General features: G+C 36.3%; 3 protein-coding genes across 3 annotated transcripts; 1 reads left to right on the forward strand and 2 right to left on the reverse strand.

Moving 5' to 3' along the window:
- Positions 1-416: 416 nt before the first annotated feature.
- Positions 417-3,516, reverse strand: LOC307164357 (inactive all-trans-retinol 13,14-reductase-like). The gene is made up of 11 exons (XM_079881152.1): positions 3,247-3,516; positions 2,969-3,151; positions 2,633-2,874; positions 2,340-2,535; positions 2,060-2,257; positions 1,773-1,892; positions 1,512-1,650; positions 1,325-1,434; positions 1,071-1,237; positions 819-975; positions 417-681 (listed from the first exon to the last, which is right to left on the reverse strand). The coding sequence occupies exons 1-11, from the start codon at positions 3,404-3,406 to the stop codon at positions 536-538; spliced, it is 1,818 nt and encodes a 605-aa protein (XP_079737278.1). The 5' UTR covers positions 3,407-3,516; the 3' UTR covers positions 417-535.
- A 1,694-nt stretch (positions 3,517-5,210) lies between these two features.
- Positions 5,211-6,493, reverse strand: LOC307163891 (inactive all-trans-retinol 13,14-reductase-like). Its single transcript, XM_079880202.1, has 6 exons — positions 6,392-6,493; positions 6,148-6,281; positions 5,961-6,070; positions 5,707-5,873; positions 5,443-5,609; positions 5,211-5,323 (listed from the first exon to the last, which is right to left on the reverse strand). Exons 1-6 carry the CDS (start codon positions 6,449-6,451, stop codon positions 5,230-5,232), a joined length of 732 nt encoding a protein of 243 aa, XP_079736328.1. The 5' UTR covers positions 6,452-6,493; the 3' UTR covers positions 5,211-5,229.
- Positions 6,494-11,274: 4,781 nt separating this feature from the next.
- On the forward strand, positions 11,275-22,941 carry itgb2 (integrin, beta 2). The gene is made up of 16 exons (XM_079881552.1): positions 11,275-11,445; positions 13,140-13,197; positions 14,551-14,642; positions 15,319-15,511; positions 15,623-15,793; positions 15,866-16,107; positions 16,391-16,546; positions 16,999-17,094; positions 17,411-17,500; positions 17,622-17,756; positions 17,916-18,103; positions 19,563-19,795; positions 19,893-20,109; positions 20,479-20,684; positions 21,669-21,832; positions 21,964-22,941. The coding sequence occupies exons 2-16, from the start codon at positions 13,143-13,145 to the stop codon at positions 22,030-22,032; spliced, it is 2,307 nt and encodes a 768-aa protein (XP_079737678.1). The 5' UTR covers positions 11,275-11,445; positions 13,140-13,142; the 3' UTR covers positions 22,033-22,941.
- Positions 22,942-23,609: the final 668 nt, after the last annotated feature.

Consider the following 23,609-nt stretch of genomic DNA (forward strand, 5'->3'; position numbering starts at 1 on the left):
CATTCCACAGTGTAATAGGCTGCAATCTATTGTGTACACAATTTGTATCTTGCTAATGTAATAAAGTAAAGCCTCCCATCCACAAAGAAACTTAGGAACAGTGTCCTGTTGGCTAAAACTCCTTACAGTAAACTAAAGTAAGGGGAAAAAAAACTGCCATCTAGTGACAGACCATGAACAGTTACCAACAAGTTAGTTTTATGAACGTATACAAAAGGTAGGTGGATGAATTGCTTTTGCAAGTGAAAGTTTGCCAGGGTAGAAACAACCCTGAAACAGCCAGTTTCAGACACTAAACCAGTATTTTGGGACAATTAATTCTGCTAAACCATTTTAGGAAAGTCCAACTACACTAGACCTAGTTCTGGCAGCATGATGTAAATTCAAGTACCAATACGGTATATTACCAGGAACACATTGTGCAATGTCACAGCTTTATTCAGAGTTGCAGCAGAGGGGACAAATGCACAGCAAAACAAGATACAACTATTACCATTAGGCAAACTTTTCCTGTATAGATGCAGGTAATATATTCTCACTCTAGTTTCTTGACCACCTTCCCCTTAAGTTTCTTTTGTTGGAGTAGAAGGTCAACATACAGACAGTGATCCACAACACTTGAAGCACAGAGAAGACCACCATGCAGAGCACCAGAGTAACCAGCAGAAAACACATCTTGCCCTGAAGTGAAAAACAAAAACAGAGACAGATTGTCACATGGAAAATTAAATCAAGACCAACACAACAGACATGCCTGTAATGGGCGAAAATAACTGCCTAAAGTAATTACTTTTAAACAAAGTTATACAGAATATTACCTGACAGGTAGAGGTTCTTGATGGGTGTGTTGCACCTGATCTTGGCAATGTTCAGAGGTTGGTATCTCTCCAGATTGTGTTCTGCAGACAACATAGATCCATATGTGGCACCCAGCCCGTGCATGTTGATGGGACTGACTGCATGCAACAGCGCCACCTATGGAAGGCAAGAAAAATTACAATCACTTAAGTTACATTTGTCACATTATAAGTCATCAAGCAGCACAAATATGAAACAGGAAGAATATGTACCTTCTCTTTCAGCTTGGGGAAGTGGACACAAGCCCAGTCAAAGAGATGATTAGCAAATCGCATCTTATATTTTTCATATTCTTCACCTCTTTCAGTCTCATTGACATTGTTCCACTGTCCAAACCACTTTGGATTGACCATAGTATGGATCACCATGCGTGACTGCCCTAAAACAATCCACCCACAAATGACACTTTAGTTGGTGAATTTACTTTGATGGTTCTGGGTGTACTAAATACAGAGAGGAAGTTAACCTGGGAAACGAGTGCATGAGGTGGGATCCTTAGCAGAGGGGAAGGAAATGTACATCATGGGGATGCTGTCAGGTGCGTCCTCCTTGTCTGAATCAAAGTACTCTTCCATGCTAAGGAAAGTCAATTGAGTTTATGGAGTATAGATGTGTTTTTAACATTGAAGAAAGTGATTGACTTGAACACCTACGCTTCATCCATGTTGTTGCTCTTATAGAGTCGCATGTTGGTTGAGGAGATGCCCAGTTCTTCATTAGTGGCATTAAACCCAGCAAACACCTGGAAAAATCCTTTGCCTGGCTTTAAAGTATGAAGATAATCCTGGATCTCTGTGAGAAGCAGGAGATGCACATATTAACCCAGCAAAAAAAAAAAAAAAAACACTGGCCAGTAAATCAAGCATTTCATAAGAGTATATTGGACCACTTGTATTGAAGACATTGTCACTAACTTGGATTTGCCTGAATCTCTGGAGTCAGAAGCATCTTGAAGGTGGTGAACATACCAACATTTGAAATTATCACAGGAGCCTGAATTTCAATATCTTTACCTCCCGTCTTCACAGCCACTCCTAAGCAAATAGACAGTTCACTAAGCAATGGTTTCATGCATCTGAAAGTTACTGGAGCCAAAAAATTTATTGAATGACACCACATCTGTGACACCTTTTTCAGTACGAAACCTATTGCCATAAGAGTAAGACAAAGCAATGTGACATGGCCCTAGTTCAAAACTCACCATATGCATTTCGTTTTCCTTCAACTAGAATGCTGGACACAGGAGCATTGACCAGGACTTTTCCTCCATGCTTCTCCAAAACCTGAATTATGTGGTATGGGATCTCACTAGCGCCACCCTTAGGATAGTAAACACCACGCTTGGAGTGGTGCAGGAAAAGGGCATCAATCATGCAGCTGGATTTTTTGGGTGGGACACCTTGAGAAAAAAAAAAAAATTATATATATATATAATTCTCATATGCATTAAAAGGCTAAATGTTGGTAACACAAAGTCTTACCATAAAATATTTGAGAAAACACAGTGAGGAGGTCACAGTTGCTTGTAAAAGACTTGACCATGTCTGTTGTACTGGTGCGGGAGTATCTGAAAATTGGGGAGATCAAGTCAGCGATTCCACTCCACAATATAAAGCGAGCAAACCAGAATGGGACCATCTTCAGCATACACAGCAGATGGATCTTCTTGGAACAGATCTATAAGGAAAGGACAACTTGTGACACCAAAAATCACTCCATAATGCCAGATTAAAAAAAAAGAAAAAAAAAAGAAAAAAACCCATCAACAAAATACCTTCATGATTTTAAAGAGCTCCTCTACTGCTTTAGTATCATTGGGAAACTGCTTCTTAAGATGAGCCTCCATCTGCTTCTTGCCATTGTAAATGGTGTATTCTTTACATTGAGTTCCTTTACCAATAACAACAGAGTCCACATGGGAACCTTGCTCAGCAAAATGCACCTGGCCATCAGTGATCAGATCAAATGCAATTTTCAAGAAGCTGTTCTCATGAAGTTGTCCAAGATAATGGAAGCCTTTGACAAAATGCACATGGTGTAAGTGATAGAAGTCGAGGTATTTAGCATTTGTTAACTCATACAACTCCATGCATATCATTGAGGTTCTTACCACAGTCAAACTCAAAGCCTTTCTCAGTGAAGGTCTTACACAGGCCTCCTGCCTGCTTGTCTTGCTCCAACACCAGGACTTTCTTTCCTAGTTTGGCTAGAATTGCCGCTGCAGTCAAACCACCGATACCACTGCCAATCACGATGACATCCAAGTTTCTGGGCACTTCAAATTCATCAAATTCTGTCAGTCAAGAAGTAACATTAGTTAACGATGGACACCTGTCATTTGCAGTCAGCTTGTTTCACTAGCTTGCAACACCTCTAAAGTTTACATACCTTTCCGGAGCACTCTGTCCTTTTTCTTCTGCTCTACAACTAGTGGACCAGGAGGACTGATAGTCCCCTTGCACAGTCCACTTCTCCTGCCAAACAGATACCAGAACGTGCCACGACCCCAATCCACAAGCCATTCTAAGAAAAGCAGAAACCACCACATAATCAAATCCTGAAAAAGAACAGCTGGTGTTTTAGTTTCAGGAAAGATTGCTGGAGATTTCACCCTCTATAAGATATTTCAAGCTGAAGCAGCAGCTCTTTCCAGAGAATGCAGACAGCAGTTTAATACAGGTGACTGAGTTAAGGCCCTATTTATTAGTCCAAATTGTGGGTGGAGACACTTGATTCATTCAGACTTGCAGACTGATTGCTTTGAGTTAGTTGCTCATGACGATTAACTGCTGTTTTGCATAAAATGTGAACCAATGTGGGAATGTAAGTATTTTTATAATCTGGTCAAGTAAATAAATCAGCTTTACTTAGATCAATTTTTGTAACTTGTATAGGTGATCAAACAGTTCACTGATTTACTTAGATTTACTAAATATATTTTAAGACCTGATTTTTTGTGGTGATAAACTGGTACCATTGAATTGTTTGGAAAATGAGACTGAGATGATTGTGCAAGAAAAGTATCATGCTTATAAAGCGGACTCTTCCACATACTGATAATCAACTCTGAGATGGGCATATAATCATTACATTTCATCATGCAAATATGCATGTGTAAATACAGACATTAAAATTCAATGGTTGATCTTATGGGATATGACCGCTGCACAACTACATACTGCATTTGACAGCAAAGGAATTGCCTTGCAGTCCAGTCAGTCAATGGCAGTTGTGTGTTTGCACTGTAAAAAAATATTTCCATGATTTGTAATCACAATTTTTTTTCTTTTGTCAAATCAACTTAGATAATTTATGTGGTTCAGATAACATATTTAGAGTTTCTGATGATTAAACCAATCTCCTTCATTGTATTAACTCAATTTTTAATCTCATTTTATATTTTTCATATTCTTCACCTCTTTCAGTCTCATTGATGTTCCACTATCCAAACCACTTTGGATTGACCATAGAATGGATCATCAAATAGTAGTTACTATTTAAATTATGAACACAGCCATACTCTTATGCAAGGCAGACTTGAATGACTGGATTTTTGTAGTGCTGTTCAATATGAGACTTGAGCTCCAAATTATAGACTCAGTCACCAGGTCCACCAGAAGTGTTTTCTGCAGAATATTGCAACTTTTAAAATATAGTATTTTTAAGCTATAGTAAGTGGCATTAAATATAAAGAGTGCTTTTTCATGTAAAATCTCGCCATTCTCCTTTAGATATGATAAAGGATGTTCCTTGAAATAAATAAAAAAAATAGTTCACAACACACCTAATCAAAATGAAAGGATGAACAGCCCAAAAGTGTGTAATCGTTGTCATTCTGCAGTGTAATAGGCTACAATCTATGTTGTGTACACTTGCTAATGTAAATACACCTCCATTCACAAATGAAAGTCAGGAACTGTGTCTGGTTGGCTTTAACTCCTTTCAACAAACTAAAGTTTAAAATGCTGCCATCTAGTGACAGACCATGAACAGTTACCAACCAATTAGTAAATTTTAAGAACTTTGAGTGAAGTGTACAAGGTAGCAGTATTACTTTTGGACAAATTGGTTTTCTGCAAAACTACCAGGAACACATTGTGCAATGTCACAGCTTTATTCAGAGTTGCAGCAGAGGGGACAAAAGAGCAGCAAAACAAGATACAACAGTATAAAAATTCACTCTAAAAAATGCTGGGTTGTTTTAACCCAATTTTGGGTCAAATATGGACAAACCCAGCCGTTGGGTTAACTTTTTAAATTTCATTTTTAATCCAACGTTTGGGGTTGTCCATATTTGACCCATAATTGGGTTAAAACAAACCAGCATTTTTTAGAGTGTTTCTTGACCACGTTTCTCTTAAGTTTCTTTTGTTAGAGTAGAAGGTCAACATACAGACAATGATCCACAACACTTGAAGCACAGAGAAGACCACCATGCAGAGCACCGGAGTAACCAGCAGAAAATCTTGTCTTGAAAAAAGGACAGATTTTCATATAGGAAATTAGTCAAGACCAACACAACTGACATGCCTGTAATGGGCCAAAATAACTGCCTAAATTAGTAACTTTTAAACAAAGTTATACAGAATATTACCTGACAGGTAGAGGTTCTTGATGGGTGTGTTGCACCTGATCTTGGCAATGTTCAGAGGTTGGTATCTCTCCAGATTGTGTTCTGCAGACAACATAGATCCATATGTGGCACCCAGCCCGTGCATGTTGATGGGACTGACTGCATGCAACAGCGCCACCTATGGAAGGCAGGAAAAGATACAATCACTTAAGTTACATTTTTGTCACTTTATTTGTTATCAAGCAGCACAAATATGAAACAGGAAGAAAATGTACCTTCTCTTTCAGATTGGGGAAGTGGACACAAGCCCAGTCAAAGAGATGATTAGCAAATCTCATCTTATATTTTTCATATTCTTCACCTCTTTCAGTCTCATTGACATTGTTCCACTGTCCAAACCACTTTGGATTGACCATAGTATGGATCACCATGCGTGACTGCCCTAAAACAATCCACCCACAAATGACACTTTAGTTGGTGAATTTACTTTGATGGTTCTGGGTGTACTAAATACAGAGAGGAAGTTAACCTGGGAAACGAGTGCATGAGGTGGGATCCTTAGCAGAGGGGAAGGAAATGTACATCATGGGGATGCTGTCAGGTGCGTCCTCCTTGTCTGACTCAAAGTACTCTTCCATGCTAAGGAAAGTCAATTGAGTTTATGGAGTATAGATGTGTTTTTAACATTGAAGAAAGTGATTGACTTGAACACCTACGCTTCATCCATGTTGTTGCTCTTATAGAGTCGCATGTTGGTTGAGGAGATGCCCATTTCTTCATTAGTGGCATTAAACCCAGCAAACACCTGGAAAAAGCCTTTGCCTGGTTTCATGAAGATAGACCTGGATCTCTGTAAGGAGCAGGAGATGCATGTGTTACCAACACAGATCATCACATGACCATTTCATGTGCTGAAAGGTTCAAAACTCTGTTAGTAGTTGAAGATGTTCACTCACTTACCCGGATTTGCCTGGAGTTCTGGTGGCAGAAGCGTCTTGAATGTGGTGAACATGCCAACATTTGAAATGATGACAGGAGCCTGAACTTCAATATCTTCACCCTCTGTCTTCACAGCCACTCCTGGTCAGACAAAAAAAGGGGGATTTTGAGAATGCAACAAAAGAAACAGAACTGGGTTCATTAAAATGTACTGAAATTTTAATTCACACCCACAGGCCTCAAGCAGTGAAGTCATCCCAAATGGCTAAAGTACCAAGTGAGTCCCATCCACTAGTACCAATCACCCAAACACATGAGTAATTGTTTGTTTCATCTACCTACTAGTATTGAAGCCAAATGTGTAATGGAGAAACCATACTGGATTCCAATGTGACTTTTGAAAATCCATTGTTGATTAACAATCAGATCACAAACTCATCATATGCATTTCGCTTTCCACCAACAATAATGCTGGATAGATAGATAGATAGATAGATAGATAGATAGATAGATAGATAGATAGATAGATAGATAGATAGATAGATAGATAGATAGATAGATAGATAGATAGATAGATAGATAGATAGATAGATAGATAGATAGTTTTATTTAATGCCATGTCCTGCATCTAAGGCTATTTCCATGGCAAATATTCAATTACAAAAATTCAAATATCTTATAAATACAAAAAAAAAAAACACAAGCAAACAAACACAAGAAGTCATATTATATATATTTCTTTTAAATTACTAGAATGCTGGACACAGGAGCATTGACCAGGACTTTTCCTCCATGCTTCTCCAAAACCTGATTGATCTCACTAGATCTCACTAGAAGGATCTCACTAGAAGCACCACCCTTAGGATAGTAAACACCACGCTTGGAGTGGTGCAGGAAGAGGGCGTCAATCATGGCAACTGGCTTGTTTCGGTTGGGACACCTTTAGGAGAAAAACAGTGATTCTAGTTAAAACTTCTCAAAGAATACAAAATAAGTAACACAGAGAGGAGGTCACAGTTTCTTGTAACAGACTTGACCATGTCTGTTGTACTGGTGCGGGAGTATCTGAAAATCTAGGAGATCAAGTCAAGCGATTCCACTCCAAAATATATATAAAGCGAGTAAACCAGAGTGGGACCATCTTCAGCATACACAGCAGATGGATCTTCTTGGAACAGATCTAAGTATATAATTTTAGGGCATTTTAAGGCCATAATCTGTGAAGTCTGGTATTTACAAAAAATGTTGCTTCTTAAGATGAGCCTCCATCTGCTTCTTGCCATTGTAAATGGTGTATTGAGTTCCTTTACCAATAACAACCGTGTCAACATGGGAACCTTGCTCAGATCCAATGCAATTTTCAGGAAGCCGTTCTCATGAAGTTGTGCACTCCGCATTGTGCCTAACAACGCCCCTTCTAAATCCACTGTAAAACACGGCTTCAATGGGACTGTGTAGCTAGTGAGCTTTGAGGACTGATGGACATCTTGCACAGTCCACTTCTCCTTCCGAACAGGTACCAGTATGTGCCACGAGCCCAGTCCACAAGTCATTCAGGGAAGAGCAGAAACACCACCTCATTTTTAGTTGCTGGAAGAAGAAGAGCAGCTGGTGCTTTCAGTCGGAGTGTTCTGGAAGATTTAAGGTGATAGATGCTCCAGCAGAGGCTCTTTCAAAGCAAGGAGTCTGATGATGGTTGAGTGCAGACCTTATTTATCCATCTAAGTTGTAGGTGGAGAGAATAAACATTTGATCAGTACTGATGTATGTCAGTGAATGCAGATTTTTTTTTTTTTTTATCTTTTAGGTTAATACATCACCTTCCCACTGTTTGTGTTAATTTGGAGAAATGTTTTACTCCATATCAGCTCCCTGTAAGCTGGAGACAGATCTCAAAACAACAAACATCAACCCATGTGCTTTCTCAATATCACTTTATCTGTACTTTGTTCAATTATTGTGAATCGATTAAGTTGTAAACCGGCACCACTCATTGTTTGGGAAACGGGACAGAGCTGATTATGCAAGACACGAGTATCAGAAAGTCTCAGTGTTGTGGGACCAAACTATTACTTCAAGCACTTGCACTCAGTCATCAACACAAGTATGATGGGAATCATCTTCAAATTCTTAAAGAGTTTTAGTTGCAGAAACATTATGAATGAATGACTTTATTTTTGCATATTTTTTCAGAAGTAATGCCCAGATTGTCCACACTTCTCACTAGATGGTGCTATTTCCACGATTCAGAAACATGAGGGGAAAAAACAGGCTACACCCTTCATCCAATACAAACCAACTGCAGAACCGCAGAACCAAAAGTCATAGCAGTGTGAGGATGACAGCGCAAGCCTAACAGTCTGATGCCGGAAGTGGGTGGGGTAAAAGCATCTAAGGGGTGGAGATGGGTGGGTTTAGGGGTCATGGGGTGGAGATGGGGTATGGTATATGTAAGGTGGATATGTATGGTATGCGGTTCCGGTATCAAACTGTTAGGTTGACTCTGTCGTCCTCAGACTGCTATGACATATGGTTCTGCGGTTCTGCAGTCAGACCTATCTTCCTTCATGTGGTGTAATTTTTTTTCACAGCTTCTCAAGGCAAACTGTTGTCTGTGGCTTACTTACTAGGGTAACTTTGCAAATTCTGGAAAAAAGTGCCCTGTTTTGTGCTTGACAGGCAGATTGGTAGTTGATAATGATACACTACAAATATATAAAACAAAAACTGTGAAGTCTGACATTAACAATCAAAAATAATGACTGTTGTCAACTAACTTTCAACTTTGCAGGATTCTTTTTTTGGTGGTTTTTTTTTTTTTTTGTATGAAACCACTGTATGGTTTACTCAAAAGTACATTTATAAAAGTAATTTCACAGGAAATGTTGCAAAAGATATGACTGGTGCACTCCACCCACTTTTTAAAAAATATTTAAAGAGAACACCAGTTACTTCGCTTTTTGTGGTTTAACTTCCTTGTTCAAAAACTAGTAATCATTATTTTCTATCCACCACACAAGGAGACAGAAAGTGTTCTAGTTTACGATGATGATATATCAACTTTTACATGTTCAGTATCACGTTCATCCATCGTTTAACTCTGAGGTGTTAACGGTCACAGGAAGTCAGCACTCAGCATTAAATGATTGTTATTTTTATCTTGCATTGGCCTGCTGAAAATTTTATCATTCAAAATTCACGAATATTTTCCAGTACTATGGGGAAAAAATAAGAGGGCAAAACTTCATAGACCAAAAAGGCCATAAGCTGCAAAGATTGTCAAGTAACGATCCTCCACAATTTTCTAACAAATGAAAACATTAACACAGTGGTTTTCAATCCCAAAACCACCAAGTCGGCATGTAACGGGAGTTGTGATAGTCTTTTGTTCCCTCTTGTTATGTATATCTGTGTGAAACTGCTTCTGGAATAAGATTTGATTGTAGGGCAGGATTTGATTTTGTCCTTCGGGAATTGATCGGATCACAGGAAGTTAAAGTTTGCTGGCTAAATGAAGGAAGATGACAGTTTGTAGTCGGTAGGGGAGGATATATAGCCCCACCTTCCATCGAGACACACGTCATGAAGAGAATAGACACCATTTCAAGGGGGAGGGGAGGTTAAAGTTTTTGATTAAAGTTTATTAGGGCATATGAATAAAAAAAAAAAGAATGATGTGCACGGATTAATCATTAATAATAAGCACTGCAACATTGTGCAACTTTGAATCAATTTTGATTTCATGGTGACTTTAAGGACATTTTACAACACATAATATTTTGATTAGCCTACCAATATTCTTCCAGTACTCATCAAGGAAGTACAAATCGCACTGCTGGTGAGTTCCTCAATTGGCCCATTGCAGATCTGTGGAAGGATCTTACCAAAGCAGCATCTAAAATGAGCACAGAATAAGTTATGCAATAATTCAGACATATTATTTCAAATATTGCACTCCAGTTTTAAAACTGATCTTTCTGATTTAATTTTTTCTTTATTTTATTTTATTTTCTAAACAGAGTATTGATTATATTTAAGCATCAAACACAAACCACTCTTCTTCAGGAAATCAAGCTCAAATAATTTAGGGGCATAAAAATAAAATAAAAATAAAATTTGGTGCACAGTCTTGAAGACCATTTTGCTGCAACTTAAAGAAAGTATTAGGCTACCTATTCAGATCCGGCACTGTCAATGTAAAAATGGAGTCTAATTGGCGCATAAAGTTGTATTAATATTAAAATTAAAGACATTAGAAATAAAACATGCAAAAATAGCATAACATTTTGAATGAGATGTATATTTTTATTTTGATGAATTTCCAGAATTATGTTGCATACCACCACATAGTAGCACTCCACGTACCACAGTTTTAGTGCATCCACAGTAATTGTCAACTATGTATGTTACTGTATAGCTGTTGTTCAGACTGATGACTAGGAGGTGGTTTTATTCAAAGCAAATTACAAATGAGGAACATCGCAAGAGCCAACAATACTGGCAGCACCACACCACACAGTTTCCTAGTAAGCTAGAGCAGAAGTAGAAGTAGCAGAAGAGTTTATATATATATATATATATATATATATATATATATATATATATATATATATATATGTCTAAAAGGCACAACAGCAAGTGAAAAGAGAAGGTGGAAAATGGATACGAGAAAGTAAATTATGGAAGTTTCTTGCATCAAAAATGGTTATAGTAACATTCATATTGTTAAACTTTTATTGTGAAACTAGTTACTTCCAACTCTTGTTGAACTTGTGGTTTTGATTTGCATCGTCTCATCTCCCCATTCCCCACCCCCCCATCATTTCTCATAATATTCATGTAAAACAGCATTAACATACAAAAAATAATAATTTCTTGGCAGCATTGCTGCAGTTGTCAAGCTTATCGGCACAGCCCTGAGACTTACATCATCACTGTACTTCCTCTCTGCTTTCCTGTCATGAGCAGAAGTTTGCTAACTTTCTTTTCATTTTGAGGCAGGGTTTGAGGAAACCAAAAACATCTCATAGCCACATGACGGTTGTATCTCTCTAGGGCGTTGCATTTCGACAAACGTAAGTAGGCTAAGGCTTGTTAAATACTTTACGTTTTTACTAGTTTTAACAAAGAATGTGCATGACTAAATAATTGTAATATAATTCTTATTCTTATCAGTTTTTTTTGGACAACAGTAGCTGTAGCTATAAGGAACAGCTATAGTTTTGATTCGCTTAACCGTTAGTTCAATAATCCACTCAAACTAAATATTTTCTTGATGATGATTTACATTTTAAATGAAAAGTGTTTTATTTGGTTTATAGAGATCTCAGACATTCACACTCTAATTCAAATGCATATTTGGAATCAGTAAACACTGAGATTTTACTACATTTTATCACATAATACAGTAAGGAGAATTTCCCTAAATAACTATAATGGCTATCAACTGCATATGCTAAATTCGTGGAGGACACATTGAAAACAAAAATAATTAAGACACTATATTAAAGGAATAGGTAACAAAAACAAAGAATATTCTGTCATTATGTTGTTCAACAGAGTATTATTTTCTTTCTTCTGTGAAACACAAAATAAGATGCTTGCTAAAATCACCATGCTGCTTTTTACCATAAAACAAAATGAATGGTTATATTTACACTGTCAAGCTCAAAAATGGACAAAAAACATCATAAAAGTAGGCTATCATAAAGTTGTACAGTGTGTATTATATGATTTGAGCTTGACAGTAGGCCTATACAGTCAATAAATATCCAAACTTCCATTGTATGGTAATCAGAAAGCCATTCATTCTAATAACTTCTCTTTTGTTTTTCACGGAAGAAACAAAGTCAAGCAGGAAAATTTGAATTTTCATACAAGCTATCCGTTTAAGCATTCACAACACGGAAAGTGGCGTATAACTTCTCACTTTGGAATCTAAATATAGCTCTCTGTGTGAGAAAGTAAGCATGTTTCATTGGCTGATGCGATAAAACTATGATGAACAAATAGCAAGCACTCAAATCCCTTAACCGTCTATGGCAGTCTATAGACCGTCAATGCCATCCCCTTCTGAGATGTGTTACCCACACATCATACTGGCGACTAAAAACATTTTTCACAAGTTCACACGTTCTGTGCAGCACCTTGCACAGCTGCTGCAAAACTGCACAGGCATAGAAAAGTTTTCATAGCATTATTTAACAAATGTGAACCTGGACTACAAAACCAGTCACATGGGTCAATTTTTTGAAAATTAGATTTATACATCTTCTGAAAGCTGAAGTAATAAATAAGAAATAAGCTTTCCATTGATGCATGGTTTGTTAGCATAGGACTAATATTTGGCCAAGATTCTTTTTTGGCCAAAATCTGGAATCTGAGGGTGCAAAAAAATCTAAACGTTGATAAAATCACCTTTAAAGTTGTCCATTTATGTTTGCGATTATGCTGCATTCACTCACAAAAAAAAAAATATATATATTTTTTTTATATAAATTTACAGTAGGAAATTTACTAAATATCTTCATTAAACATGATCTTTACTTAATAGCTTAATGATTTTTGGCATAAAAGAAATATAGATCATTTGACCCATACAATGTATTGTTGGCTATTGCCACAAACATACCCGTGTGACATGTGACTGGTTTTGTGATCCAGGGTCACATATAGCAACTGCAATCTCATTTCTCGTCTCATTTTCAATAGTTGTTTGGGATGCTGAAAATAAGGAACTATGATAATAAAGAATGCTGTTTTAAATCAGGAAATGCTTCAGTCGGTGTGTCTGAGGGGACTTCTCCTGCTGTTGGTGGGAAGACAGGGTAGGTACATGTGCAAATGTCCTTAAACTGGATTCACAGCTGTGTTTGAAACCTGAACAATACAGATAGCATAAGGAGGTGGGAAGGCATTATGCCAATGTTTGCAAAGCCTAATTTCCTGCCTATAATATCCCATGATCCTGTGCCTGCAGTTCATAAAAAAACAAAGAGAGTACAGGGCAGCTACCTTCAGATTTGGACACAGCTGTCTATCTCGGCCTGCCTCTTTTAAAGAATTGTGCCACTGTTCCAAAACCTAGTGAGCTGCAGAGAACAAGTGATTTCTATAGTTTGGCATTACAAGTTTTGGGTCAGTAAGATTTTATTTTTTTATTGTTGAAAGATACTTTTTTATTTAGCAAGGACACGTTAACATGATCAAAAGTGGCAGTAAAGAAATTTAAAATGTTACAAAAGATTTCTATTTCAAATAAATGCTGTACTCTTGAACTTCCTATTCCTCTTAGAATTCTGACAAAAGTATCACGGTTTCCGCAAAAAAAGTAAGCAGCAAACTGTTTTCGACATTAATAATAATAATAAATGTTTCTTGAGCAGCAAATAAGCATTAGATTTCTCAAGGATCATGTGACACTGAAGACTGGAGTAATGGTTGCTTTGCCATCATAGGAATAAATTACATTTTATAATATATAAAAATAGAAAACAGTTCAATTGTAATAGCATTTGACAATATTTCTGCTTTTACTGGATTTTTTGATTAAAGGCATTAAAACAAATCGTACAAACTACAAACTTTTGAACAATGGTGTACTTATTGAAATTTCTCTTTAGAGTTTGAAGAATGTGTCAGAGAAGGTATATTAATAGCCTACTGCATACCTTTTGGAAAAGTCTTCAAATGCTATAAAATGCTGCCTACGCTAGGTTTTGGAACAAAGCCTGTGTCTCACAAATAAATGAAATTTGTATTTGTGTCTGTTAAAAAAATTAAAATTCTGTCATTAATTACTCACCCTCATGTCGTTTCAAACCTGTAAAACCTTCGTTCACCTTCGGAACACAAATGAAGATCTTTTTGAAGTTTTACAATCTCTTTATGAACTTTTTGAAGCGTCAAAGTGGTAGTTGCGCAGCTGTCAATGGAGGGACAGAAAACTCTCAGATTTCATCAAAAAGATCTTCATTTGTGTTCAGAAAATAAATAAAAGTCTAAAGGGTCTGGAACGACATTAGGGTGAGTAATTAATGACAGAAGTTTTATTTTAATTTTTAGGTGAACTAACCCTTTAACTACATCATTCATAACATATCAAATATCCAGAATGCTGAATCATGCAAACAAAATAGACTGTTTAAAGACATAACTGAAGTTAAAACTGTTTGTTGCAGTCTACACTCAGGAGCAATGCTTAAAAGGTTCAGTAAACACATGTGATGACTGTATCAAGTCCGGGCCCGGCTGTGCCTGGTGTAAAGACTTGGTAAGCCCTGCTTTATGGTTCAATTTAATTACCCTTCAGAAAATAACTGACTGTCTGAACTCTACTCATGCTAATATAACGTAATTTAAAGTAGTCTTTCTCACAAAGTTATAATTTGACTTACGGTATAAAGTTTGGTCTAGTTTATTCTGACCAAGAATCATGTATTTAGATGATATGTAAAGTGGCCAGTTTTTACATCCTTTTTAGGTTCATGTTAATCAGGAAAAAAAAAAACACACTAATTGATAAGCATAGAAAATACTTCCAAAGTATGGCACAGCAGTTTGATAGTAACAAGTGATGATAATTTCAGAGATAAAAGTAAAGTTCTGCTCATGAATTTCTTGCTTGCTACTAAGTGCCTCAAACAGAACTCGATCAATACTTCATCACAAGCACTCATAATATCAACCCGATACCTTTTAAAAATAATTTTTTTTTTTTTGAGAAAAAGTCAAACTCTCAAAGTTTCATTGTTGTCAGACAATGCCAGGAAATTTCATAAGTGCCCTCAACTTTTGTGTGCAATGTCTCAGATGGTCAACTATTTGATCTCCAACATTAGTAAGCTGCATGGTCTGTCTAATTCTCAACAGCTTTTTCAATTCAAAGCATATTGAATTCCACATTGCATCTTCTTCAAATCCTGCTGTTTGTCTTATTCAAACAACAGAATTTCACCAAGACTGGAGAGCAGGAAGCAGCACGTTGTGACACTGTAACCTTTCTTATAAATAGAGGATGTTCACCCAATAGCATAATAAATCCTAAAAGCAATATTCAGATGGTTTTAAACAAGCCCCTGGCTACTGGTCCAAATCCAGTGCAAATCCAACCACAAGAAATAAGTCTAGATCTTAGACCAGGTATGTTATATACTTACAAACTACTGTATTGACCAAAACAATGACTTTTTTAATGTAAGTTTGAGACTGACTTTCAAAGAATACAGATGACTAATTGTGTTGTTTTCTCAGGGATGCCCTACACTTTTCAAATAAAATTCAAAAGGGCTGAAGGCTATCCTGTAGATCTTTACTACCTAATGGATCTCTCCTACTCTATGAAAGATGATTTGATGAATGTGAAAAATCTGGGAAATGATTTACTCAGAGAGCTCACTAAAATTACGGGCAATGCCAGAATAGGTAAGCATGTATATCTCAATCAGAGTTGAATTGTTATGGCAACGGCTTCATTAACCAACTTTCCTGATGCAGGATTCGGTTCGTTTGTCGACAAAACTCTTCTTCCATACACCGACACCAATGAAGCAAAGCTCCAACGGCCATGCCCGAATAAAAATGAACCATGCCAGCCAGCATTTGGCTTTCAGCATGTGCTTTCGCTGACAAGAGATGGGAATCGGTTTAAAGATATGGTAGACAAGCAGCATATATCTGGAAACCTGGACCCTCCGGAGGGAAGCCTGGATGCCATCATGCAAGCCGCGGTCTGCGTGGTGAGACTTAAAACGTTTCACACCACATCCATAAGCATCCATAAGTGGTAGAAATGTATTTTGGCAGCCATTTTAACATATTGCATCATCCACGCTGTGTGCAAAAGAATGGGAAATACATGTCATGCTGTGAGAAACAGGCTTAAATACTTACAGCACATGAAACCTGTAGAGAATTTCTTTGTGCTTCATTATATATAATGCAAATGAGCATTACGTTATATGAAGCCTGATTCATGCATGATGTTCTAGTAAATAAAGGAAATGTGTTACCTGTGCACAGAATGAGATTGGTTGGGGAAACAGCACTCGGCTGCTGGTGCTGGCTACTGATGACGGCTTCCACATGGCAGGGGATGGAAAACTCGCTGCCATTCTGGAACCAAACAAAGAAACCTGTCAGCTGGTCAATAACAAGTACAGCATGAGCAACATCTGGGTATGATTTAATACTTCTGAATAACTTTAATTCTGAAAAGCATTTGAACTACACCATAAAGTTGCACAGCAGGGTTATAATCTAAAATTAAAAAAAAATATTTTTATAATTTCATAACTTGAAATAAAATAAACATTAACTGAAGTATACAGTATATAGTATATAGACATAAAAAACCTAATAAAAATGACAAAAGTACATCAATGATACTAAAATAACACTGCTCCAAGGCAAGTTTAAATGTAAATTTTGTACATTTGGATAGACACTGACAAATTATGTATATACTAGACAGTCAATCTTTGAATTCCACTACTTCAGTATCTACAGTAAATCCGAATCTGTAAACGTGTGCATCTCTACATATGTAAAAAGGTATATGTTTTAGATGCTACAGTATCACCTTGATATATGTGAAAATATAACAACTACTATATGATCTATGTTTTCAGGACTACCCATCTGTAGGACAGATAGCTCGCAAGCTGGAGGAGCAAAACATACAACCAATTTTTGCTGTCACTAAAAAAATGGAACCTGTGTACACAGTAAGTAAAACATGCTTATATCTAAAACAAGAAAATATATTTTCTGGGGGGGAAAGGCTATAATAAGTTATCAAAAGTGTAAACAAGCGACTCAGCGGCACTTTAAACACATTGCCCAGCCATTATTGGCAGATTGGGAGTGTCTGAGAGTGATTCCTTTTGTAGTTACGTTTGGTGAATAAATTATAACACCTTCTCCTTTTACTTTGTGTCATTTACACACAATCAATCGACATTAATATTCCTAATAGTAGTAGTAGTAATAGAAGTAGAAGTACATTGGTGTACCTGACCACAGCTGTATGTTCTTTAATAGGAGCTGAGCAGACTGATCCCTAAATCTGCAGTAGGAGTGCTTTCTGACGACTCCAGCAACGTTGTCAGACTAATTGTGGATGCATACAATGTGAGTTCATTTCCAATCTGCACAATCCTTGTCTTTTTAAAGGCTAAAGAAATAAAACATTATAATGAGAGAGCTTGTCTGTGTTTAACACCCTTATCAATGTCCTATGGGGTCTGAACAGAACTTAACCTCTGAAGTGATCATGGCTCATGATGCCCTCCCAAATTTCGTATCTGTGAAATACACATCAAACTGTCCAGGTGGAGGAAAACCCAGTGACAGGGGGAAGTGTGATAATGTGAACATCGGACAGGATGTGAGTAAGATTAGACACTAGCACACACAACCTAAAGATAGATCATTAATGCTAGTGCAGATGCAAATCTTGATTTATCCTTTCTGCAGATTTAGCAAATGCAATAATACATAACTTTAAACTTTGTAAATGAACATACTCTTACTTTAATCCTTTCAGGTGATTTTTAACGTGACAGTAACAGTAGACCAATGCACTGACAGTCAGAGCTTCCTCATTGGGCCATTAGGCTTTAATGAAAAACTGAAAGTGACCGTTCAGACTCGATGCAAATGTGAATGTGATGATACGAAAGAAAATCATATTCACTGTGGGGGAAACGGTAAAGTCGTCTGTGGCAGCTGCAGGTAACAGAAAATTATCATTTACTCTAAATGTCTTCTTTTTCATCACGTTTTACTGATATTAAACATGCCAACAACATGTCTAGGTCATATATCAATAAAAATAAATACCTAAAAATAAGAAATTATATTTTGCATACAAAATGTTTTGATAATTTTCATGACAAATAATAATATTTTCTCCCACGAATATTTAAATCCAAATAGTCTTAATGGTGAATATCAGTAGATTCTCATTGCAAAGTACTGTAGTTATAATAATACAACAAAAGTAAAGATAGCAAAACAAATTACCATTAAGTATTTAGTCTAATTAGTCTTTATACAGTATTTATTTATGCTTTAGTTGCATTAAAAAAAAATTCGAATGGTCCCAACAAAGACTTCCTAATTTTTTTCTTAGAGCATATTATTGCAATTTAAAATAACTTTTCAATTTGAATATATTTTTAAATATAATTTAATCCTGTGATGCAAAGCTGAATTTTCAGCATCATTTCTTCAGTCTTCAGTGTCACATGATCCTTCAGAAATCATTCTAATATGCTGATTTGCTGCTCAAGAAACATTTATTATTATTATCAATGTTGAAAAGAGTTTTTTTCCTGGATTCTTTGATGAATAGAAAATTCAAAAGAACAGCATTGCTTTTGTAACACGATACACTATACCGTTCAAAATTTTGGGGTCAGTACACATTTTATTTTGGGAGGGGAGGGGGAGAAGTAAAATAAATCAATACTTGTATTCAGAAAATATGCATTAAATTGATCAAAAGTTACAGTAAAGACATTTATAATGTTACAAAAGATTTTATTTTAACTAAATGAAATATAACTTTATATATTTATCAAAGAATCCTGATTATTATTTTTTTTAAACAACTGTTTTTAAGATTGATAATAATAATAATTAATGTTTTTTGAACATTAAATTAGCATGTCAGAATGATTTCTGAAGGATCATGTGCCACTGAAGACTGGAGTAATGATGCTGAAAATTCAGCTTTGATCACAGGAATAAATTACATTTTAACGTAGAAAACAGTTCTTAATTGTCAAAATATGTTTTTGTTGTAGTATTTTTAATCAAATAAATGCAGCCTTGGCAAGCATTTGGACTAATTTTAAAAACATTAAAAATCTTTATATACACGTGTGTGTGTACACCTGGTACTCCCTGCGTTATGGGGAACAAGTTTCCCCACAAGGATAGTAATACAAGTCATTTTTGACCTTGTGAGGACATTTTTTTGGTCCCCATGAGGAAAATGGCTTGAAAATGTAAAAATTAAAATGCTGAAAGTTTTCTGTGATGGTTAGTGTGTGTGTTTTACAAAGTGAAGATGCAAAGATGCAGATGCATACATTGACATCCAAAAAAACTTTTTCCAGTACACACAAACTGACAGACGGTCTATTACATATGACTAACATAAGCAACCTCCTCCCCATGTCCGCAGGTGTAATACTGGTTTCTTAGGACAGCTCTGTGAGTGCAAACTAGGCGAAAAGGACGAGGCTTCACTGAAAGCACAGTGCCGGAAAGACAACGGGACGGAATGCGAAGGAAAAGGAGATTGTGTTTGTGGACGGTGTCAGTGCCATATCACAGAGGCCGGTGGCAATTTCTATGGCGAACACTGTCAATGTGACGATGAGCACTGTGAAAAATTTAACAATACACTGTGTGCAGGTGATTTGTGTGGAAAGGCTCATATTTAAGTTCTTCACAGTTTATTTTTTTGTACAAATTTTTAATAATTTACGTGTAATTTTTTTAATTTTTACAGGTCATGGCAAATGCAAATGTGGTACATGTGAGTGTAAAGATGGCTACGAGGGAACAGCGTGTCACTGTGAAAAATCCGATGAGGCTTGCAAGAGGGACGGGAATGTTTGTTTTAACCGTGGTAAATGTGTATGTAACCAGTGTGAATGTGAGAGAGGATACAAGGGGCCCTACTGCGAAACGTGCTCTACTTGTCAACGTCCATGTCAACAGTCAGGGTAAGAAAAATTGTGTGACCTTGACCTTTACAAAGCCACCCTATAAATACAACTGATTACTTTAAATACACGTTCTTCCTTAATTTCATTCTAAAACTACTAATTTAGCTACAGAATTCTGATTCATTTAGTAAATCAGTTAATATAGACAATTTATTTAAATGATCCATTTCACATTTTCTCAGTTATATAAATGATGGTATTTTCTAGTTGTATTTCAATTAGTTGTATTTAATTGCAATATATCAATAATATACATATATTAAATATAATAATATAAAATAGAAATACAACTCTATTTATTAAATGTTATGTTTTATATTTTAATATGCATTTAAAAATGATTAAAATATTCCTGACCTATTGCAGGAGTTGTGTTGAATGTATGGCCTTTGGGACCGGTCCGTTTGAAAAGAACTGCTCTAAAGCCTGTGCACATCTGAATTATGTGATGGCTGAAAAATTACTCAAGAGCGACTGTCGAATCAAAGATAGCGCGGGCTGCTGGATGTCATTCACAATGAAAGAACAGCTTGGGTTTGACAAGTACGATATGAATGTCCTCAAAGACAGAGGTATAGTCCCTGACACCATTCCTGAAATATTGAAACATGTACTAGTTAATTGGGTTCTTTCATTATTGACCCTCATTTCGACCCTCATGTCATTTCAAACCCTGTAGATCTGTGTGTGTGTGTGTGTGTGTACTTGTACAACTATCTTTGTGAGGACCAGTTTGAGTTTTAGACCATCAGAGTGAGGACAAAGAGAGTAAAGTGAGGACATTTTGGCCGGTCCTCACTTTCTGAGACCCCTTTAAAGGCCTGTTTGAGGGTCAAGACTTGGTTTTAGGGATACGTTATAATTAGGTTAAGGGTATAGTTTAGGGTAAGGGTTCGGGTTAGGCACTTAGTTGTGATGGGTAAGGTTAGGGTAAGCGGTTAGAAATTGAATTGTATCAATTAATGTTCTCATAAAGCTAGATCTACAAGAATGAGTGTGTGCGCATGTGTTTTAGGTATACCCATGTTGTGGGGACAAAAAAATGTCCCCACAAATATGGCAATATCCAAAATCCTTGTGGGGAAATCTTTTAGTCCCCATGAGGAAAACATGGGGTGTGAGTGTGTGTGTGAAGAATTTCTGAAAAATCTTAATATTCTTTTCTATACAACAATAGTTTATAATGAAAAAAGTAAAAGCTGTAAAAGTAGTCATATGGACTTTTTATAATGCTTTTTGTCCTTTTTGGAGCATAAGTAACAGTAGGTTCACAACAATATGAGGGTGTGTAAATGGCAGATTTTTCATATTTGGACAAATATTCCATTTTAAACAAATATTTACATTTATGCATTTGGCAGACGCTTTTATCCAAAGCGACTTACATTGCATTTCAAGGTTCACATTTACATTCTTATCAGTTCTTGCATTCCCTGGGAATCAAACCCATGACCTTGGCATTGCAAGCGCCAGCGCTCTACTGTTTGAGCTGCAAGAAATATCTTGTTTGAAACTGCAAAAAGAAAAGCGTTCTACCTTTATGTTTCTTGTGTTAGAATGTCCTGTGGGGCCGAACATAGCAGCCATCGTAGGAGGATCTCTGGCAGCTGTGGCGTTGATTGGTCTCCTAATCCTCCTCATCATCAAGGGAGTTATCTATACAAGTGACCTTAGAGAATGGAGGAAATTTGAAAAAGACAGAAAACATGAAAAAACATCTGTAAGTTCTGTTTTCTTTATACATAAAATAAAACCCCTACCCTTCATATTCAGTCAAACTGCCAAAAGCTGTTCATTATTCACGCTTCTGCTTTTTTGAATTAAGCAGATTGTTTTCCTCTCCTCCCACAGGGTACCAACCCATTATTCCAGAATGCTACGACCACAGTTCAAAACCCAACGTTTTCTGGAGATTCTTGAAAACTTGTTGGAGCTGTCGCACATGAAGCAGAGAGTGGATGTGTATTAATTAATCTACTGGTCTGATGCATGATCATGCAATAAAATAAAATAGCTTAAAATGTCCATTGCGATCTTTATGTGAATTCATAAAATGTCTACATTGTTTTTATTCTATTTGCAATAATTTAGATTAAATATGTTCAACTGCATAAAATACATTATATTTTAAATGCTAAAAATATATATATTTTACATTTTTTTCTTTTGTGTCATTCAAATGTTTTTGTTTTTCTTTAAATTTTTGTATAGAGAAATATATACAGCGAAATCAAATTTGATACTTGTTGAGCTTTGATTACAATTAAATTCAGTCATTTAGAAAGTCCAAACATTACTTTTACTACAAGTCCCGTCTGGAATTCATTTATAAATAAATGTGTCATTACATTTCTGTATCGCTTAATGATAAACAAGAACATTCGTTGGCTCTGTTTTCTGAGTGATCTGTGTGGGAAAGACCTTTGGAAAGATTTTGGTCATTTCAATTCACAAAGGCATCTCAAACATTTCTGTCTCTAATGTTGTGCATTTGTAAAAACATTTATACTGTAGAAGCTCTCAGTGCCTTTATATTGTATGTTTCAATGTCTGTCCAGATGCAAATCGCTATGAAAATTAATGAGATCACTATGTAATACTGCATTTCACGGATTCTCTGTTATGAAACATGAGCAGTGAACAAATGCTGGCTTGCCAAATTAATAAGATAATAGACTTGTGAGCTGAAAATTTGCTTAGCTTTGCATTGTAACATGTCTAATGGTTCTTCAATGTTCATAACATTCAATTTAGGTTATATAGAATATGTTTGTATATAAGAGCTCTGTAAATGTCTTAAATATAAATAAATTACAACTGTAATTTGCAGGATTTGCCTTGTTCCTTTATAAATTTGGGCTATGCATTTGCATCTCTGATGGCACAACGCAATTTTAACACTGAAAATATTATATCAGAATAAGTTGAAATAAAAGCTAGAAAAATAAATGAAGATTACTAAATAAATCGATATATTTTTATTATAGTCGTTTTGACCATCTGGTCCATAACAGAGCAGTAGTTGTGATGTGGGCTCCATGACCTTAATTAAATCTTTGCCAATTTGTTTGTTTATAGTTTAACATCATGCGGGCTAACTTACATCGGCTATATTCATGGCCAGAAAGAGATCAAAAAGGAAAGATTAAAATAGGTTTTTAAAGGGGACCTATTATGCCCCTTTTCACAAGATGTAAAATAAGTCCCTGATGTCCTCAGAGTGTGTATGTGAAATTTTAGCTCAAAATACCCAACAGATCCTTTTTTACAGCATGTTTAAATTGTCACTTTTTGGTGCTCAGAAAAACACGCTGTTTTAGTGTGTGCCCTTTAAATGCAAATAAGCTGCTGCTGCACGGCACAGGGGGCGGAGCTTCATGAGCTTCACTCAGTCCATAGACTGTAAAAAAATACAGTCTCAATCTGTATTGTCTCAGGACAATAGGCTTGTTTGAGATGCGCCTTGCCTCGCCTGAAATGTATGCGAGAGTAGGCGG

The sequence above is a fragment of the Squalius cephalus genome (assembly GCF_949319135.1).
Source record: "Squalius cephalus genome assembly, chromosome: 9".
Lineage (NCBI taxonomy): Eukaryota > Metazoa > Chordata > Actinopteri > Cypriniformes > Leuciscidae > Squalius > Squalius cephalus.

Coding starts and splice junctions, on each gene's coding strand:
- LOC307164357 (XM_079881152.1), bottom strand. CDS start 3,406: ATGTGGTGGTTTCTGCTTTTCTTAGAATGGCTTGTGGATTGGGGTCGT. Junction 2,258..2,339: donor GTTTTCTCAAATATTTTATG/GTAAGACTTTGT, acceptor TTTTTTCTCAAG/GTGTCCCACCCAAAAAATCC. Junction 682..818: donor CAAGAACCTCTACCTGTCAG/GTAATATTCTGT, acceptor TTTTCACTTCAG/GGCAAGATGTGTTTTCTGCT.
- LOC307163891 (XM_079880202.1), bottom strand. CDS start 6,451: ATGTTGGCATGTTCACCACATTCAAGACGCTTCTGCCACCAGAACTCC. Junction 6,282..6,391: donor AGAACTCCAGGCAAATCCGG/GTAAGTGAGTGA, acceptor TGCTCCTTACAG/AGATCCAGGTCTATCTTCAT. Junction 5,874..5,960: donor CTCATGCACTCGTTTCCCAG/GTTAACTTCCTC, acceptor GGATTGTTTTAG/GGCAGTCACGCATGGTGATC.
- itgb2 (XM_079881552.1), top strand. CDS start 13,143: ATGCTTCAGTCGGTGTGTCTGAGGGGACTTCTCCTGCTGTTGGTGGGA. Junction 15,512..15,622: donor AAGTCTAGATCTTAGACCAG/GTATGTTATATA, acceptor TTGTTTTCTCAG/GGATGCCCTACACTTTTCAA. Junction 16,108..16,390: donor TGCAAGCCGCGGTCTGCGTG/GTGAGACTTAAA, acceptor ACCTGTGCACAG/AATGAGATTGGTTGGGGAAA.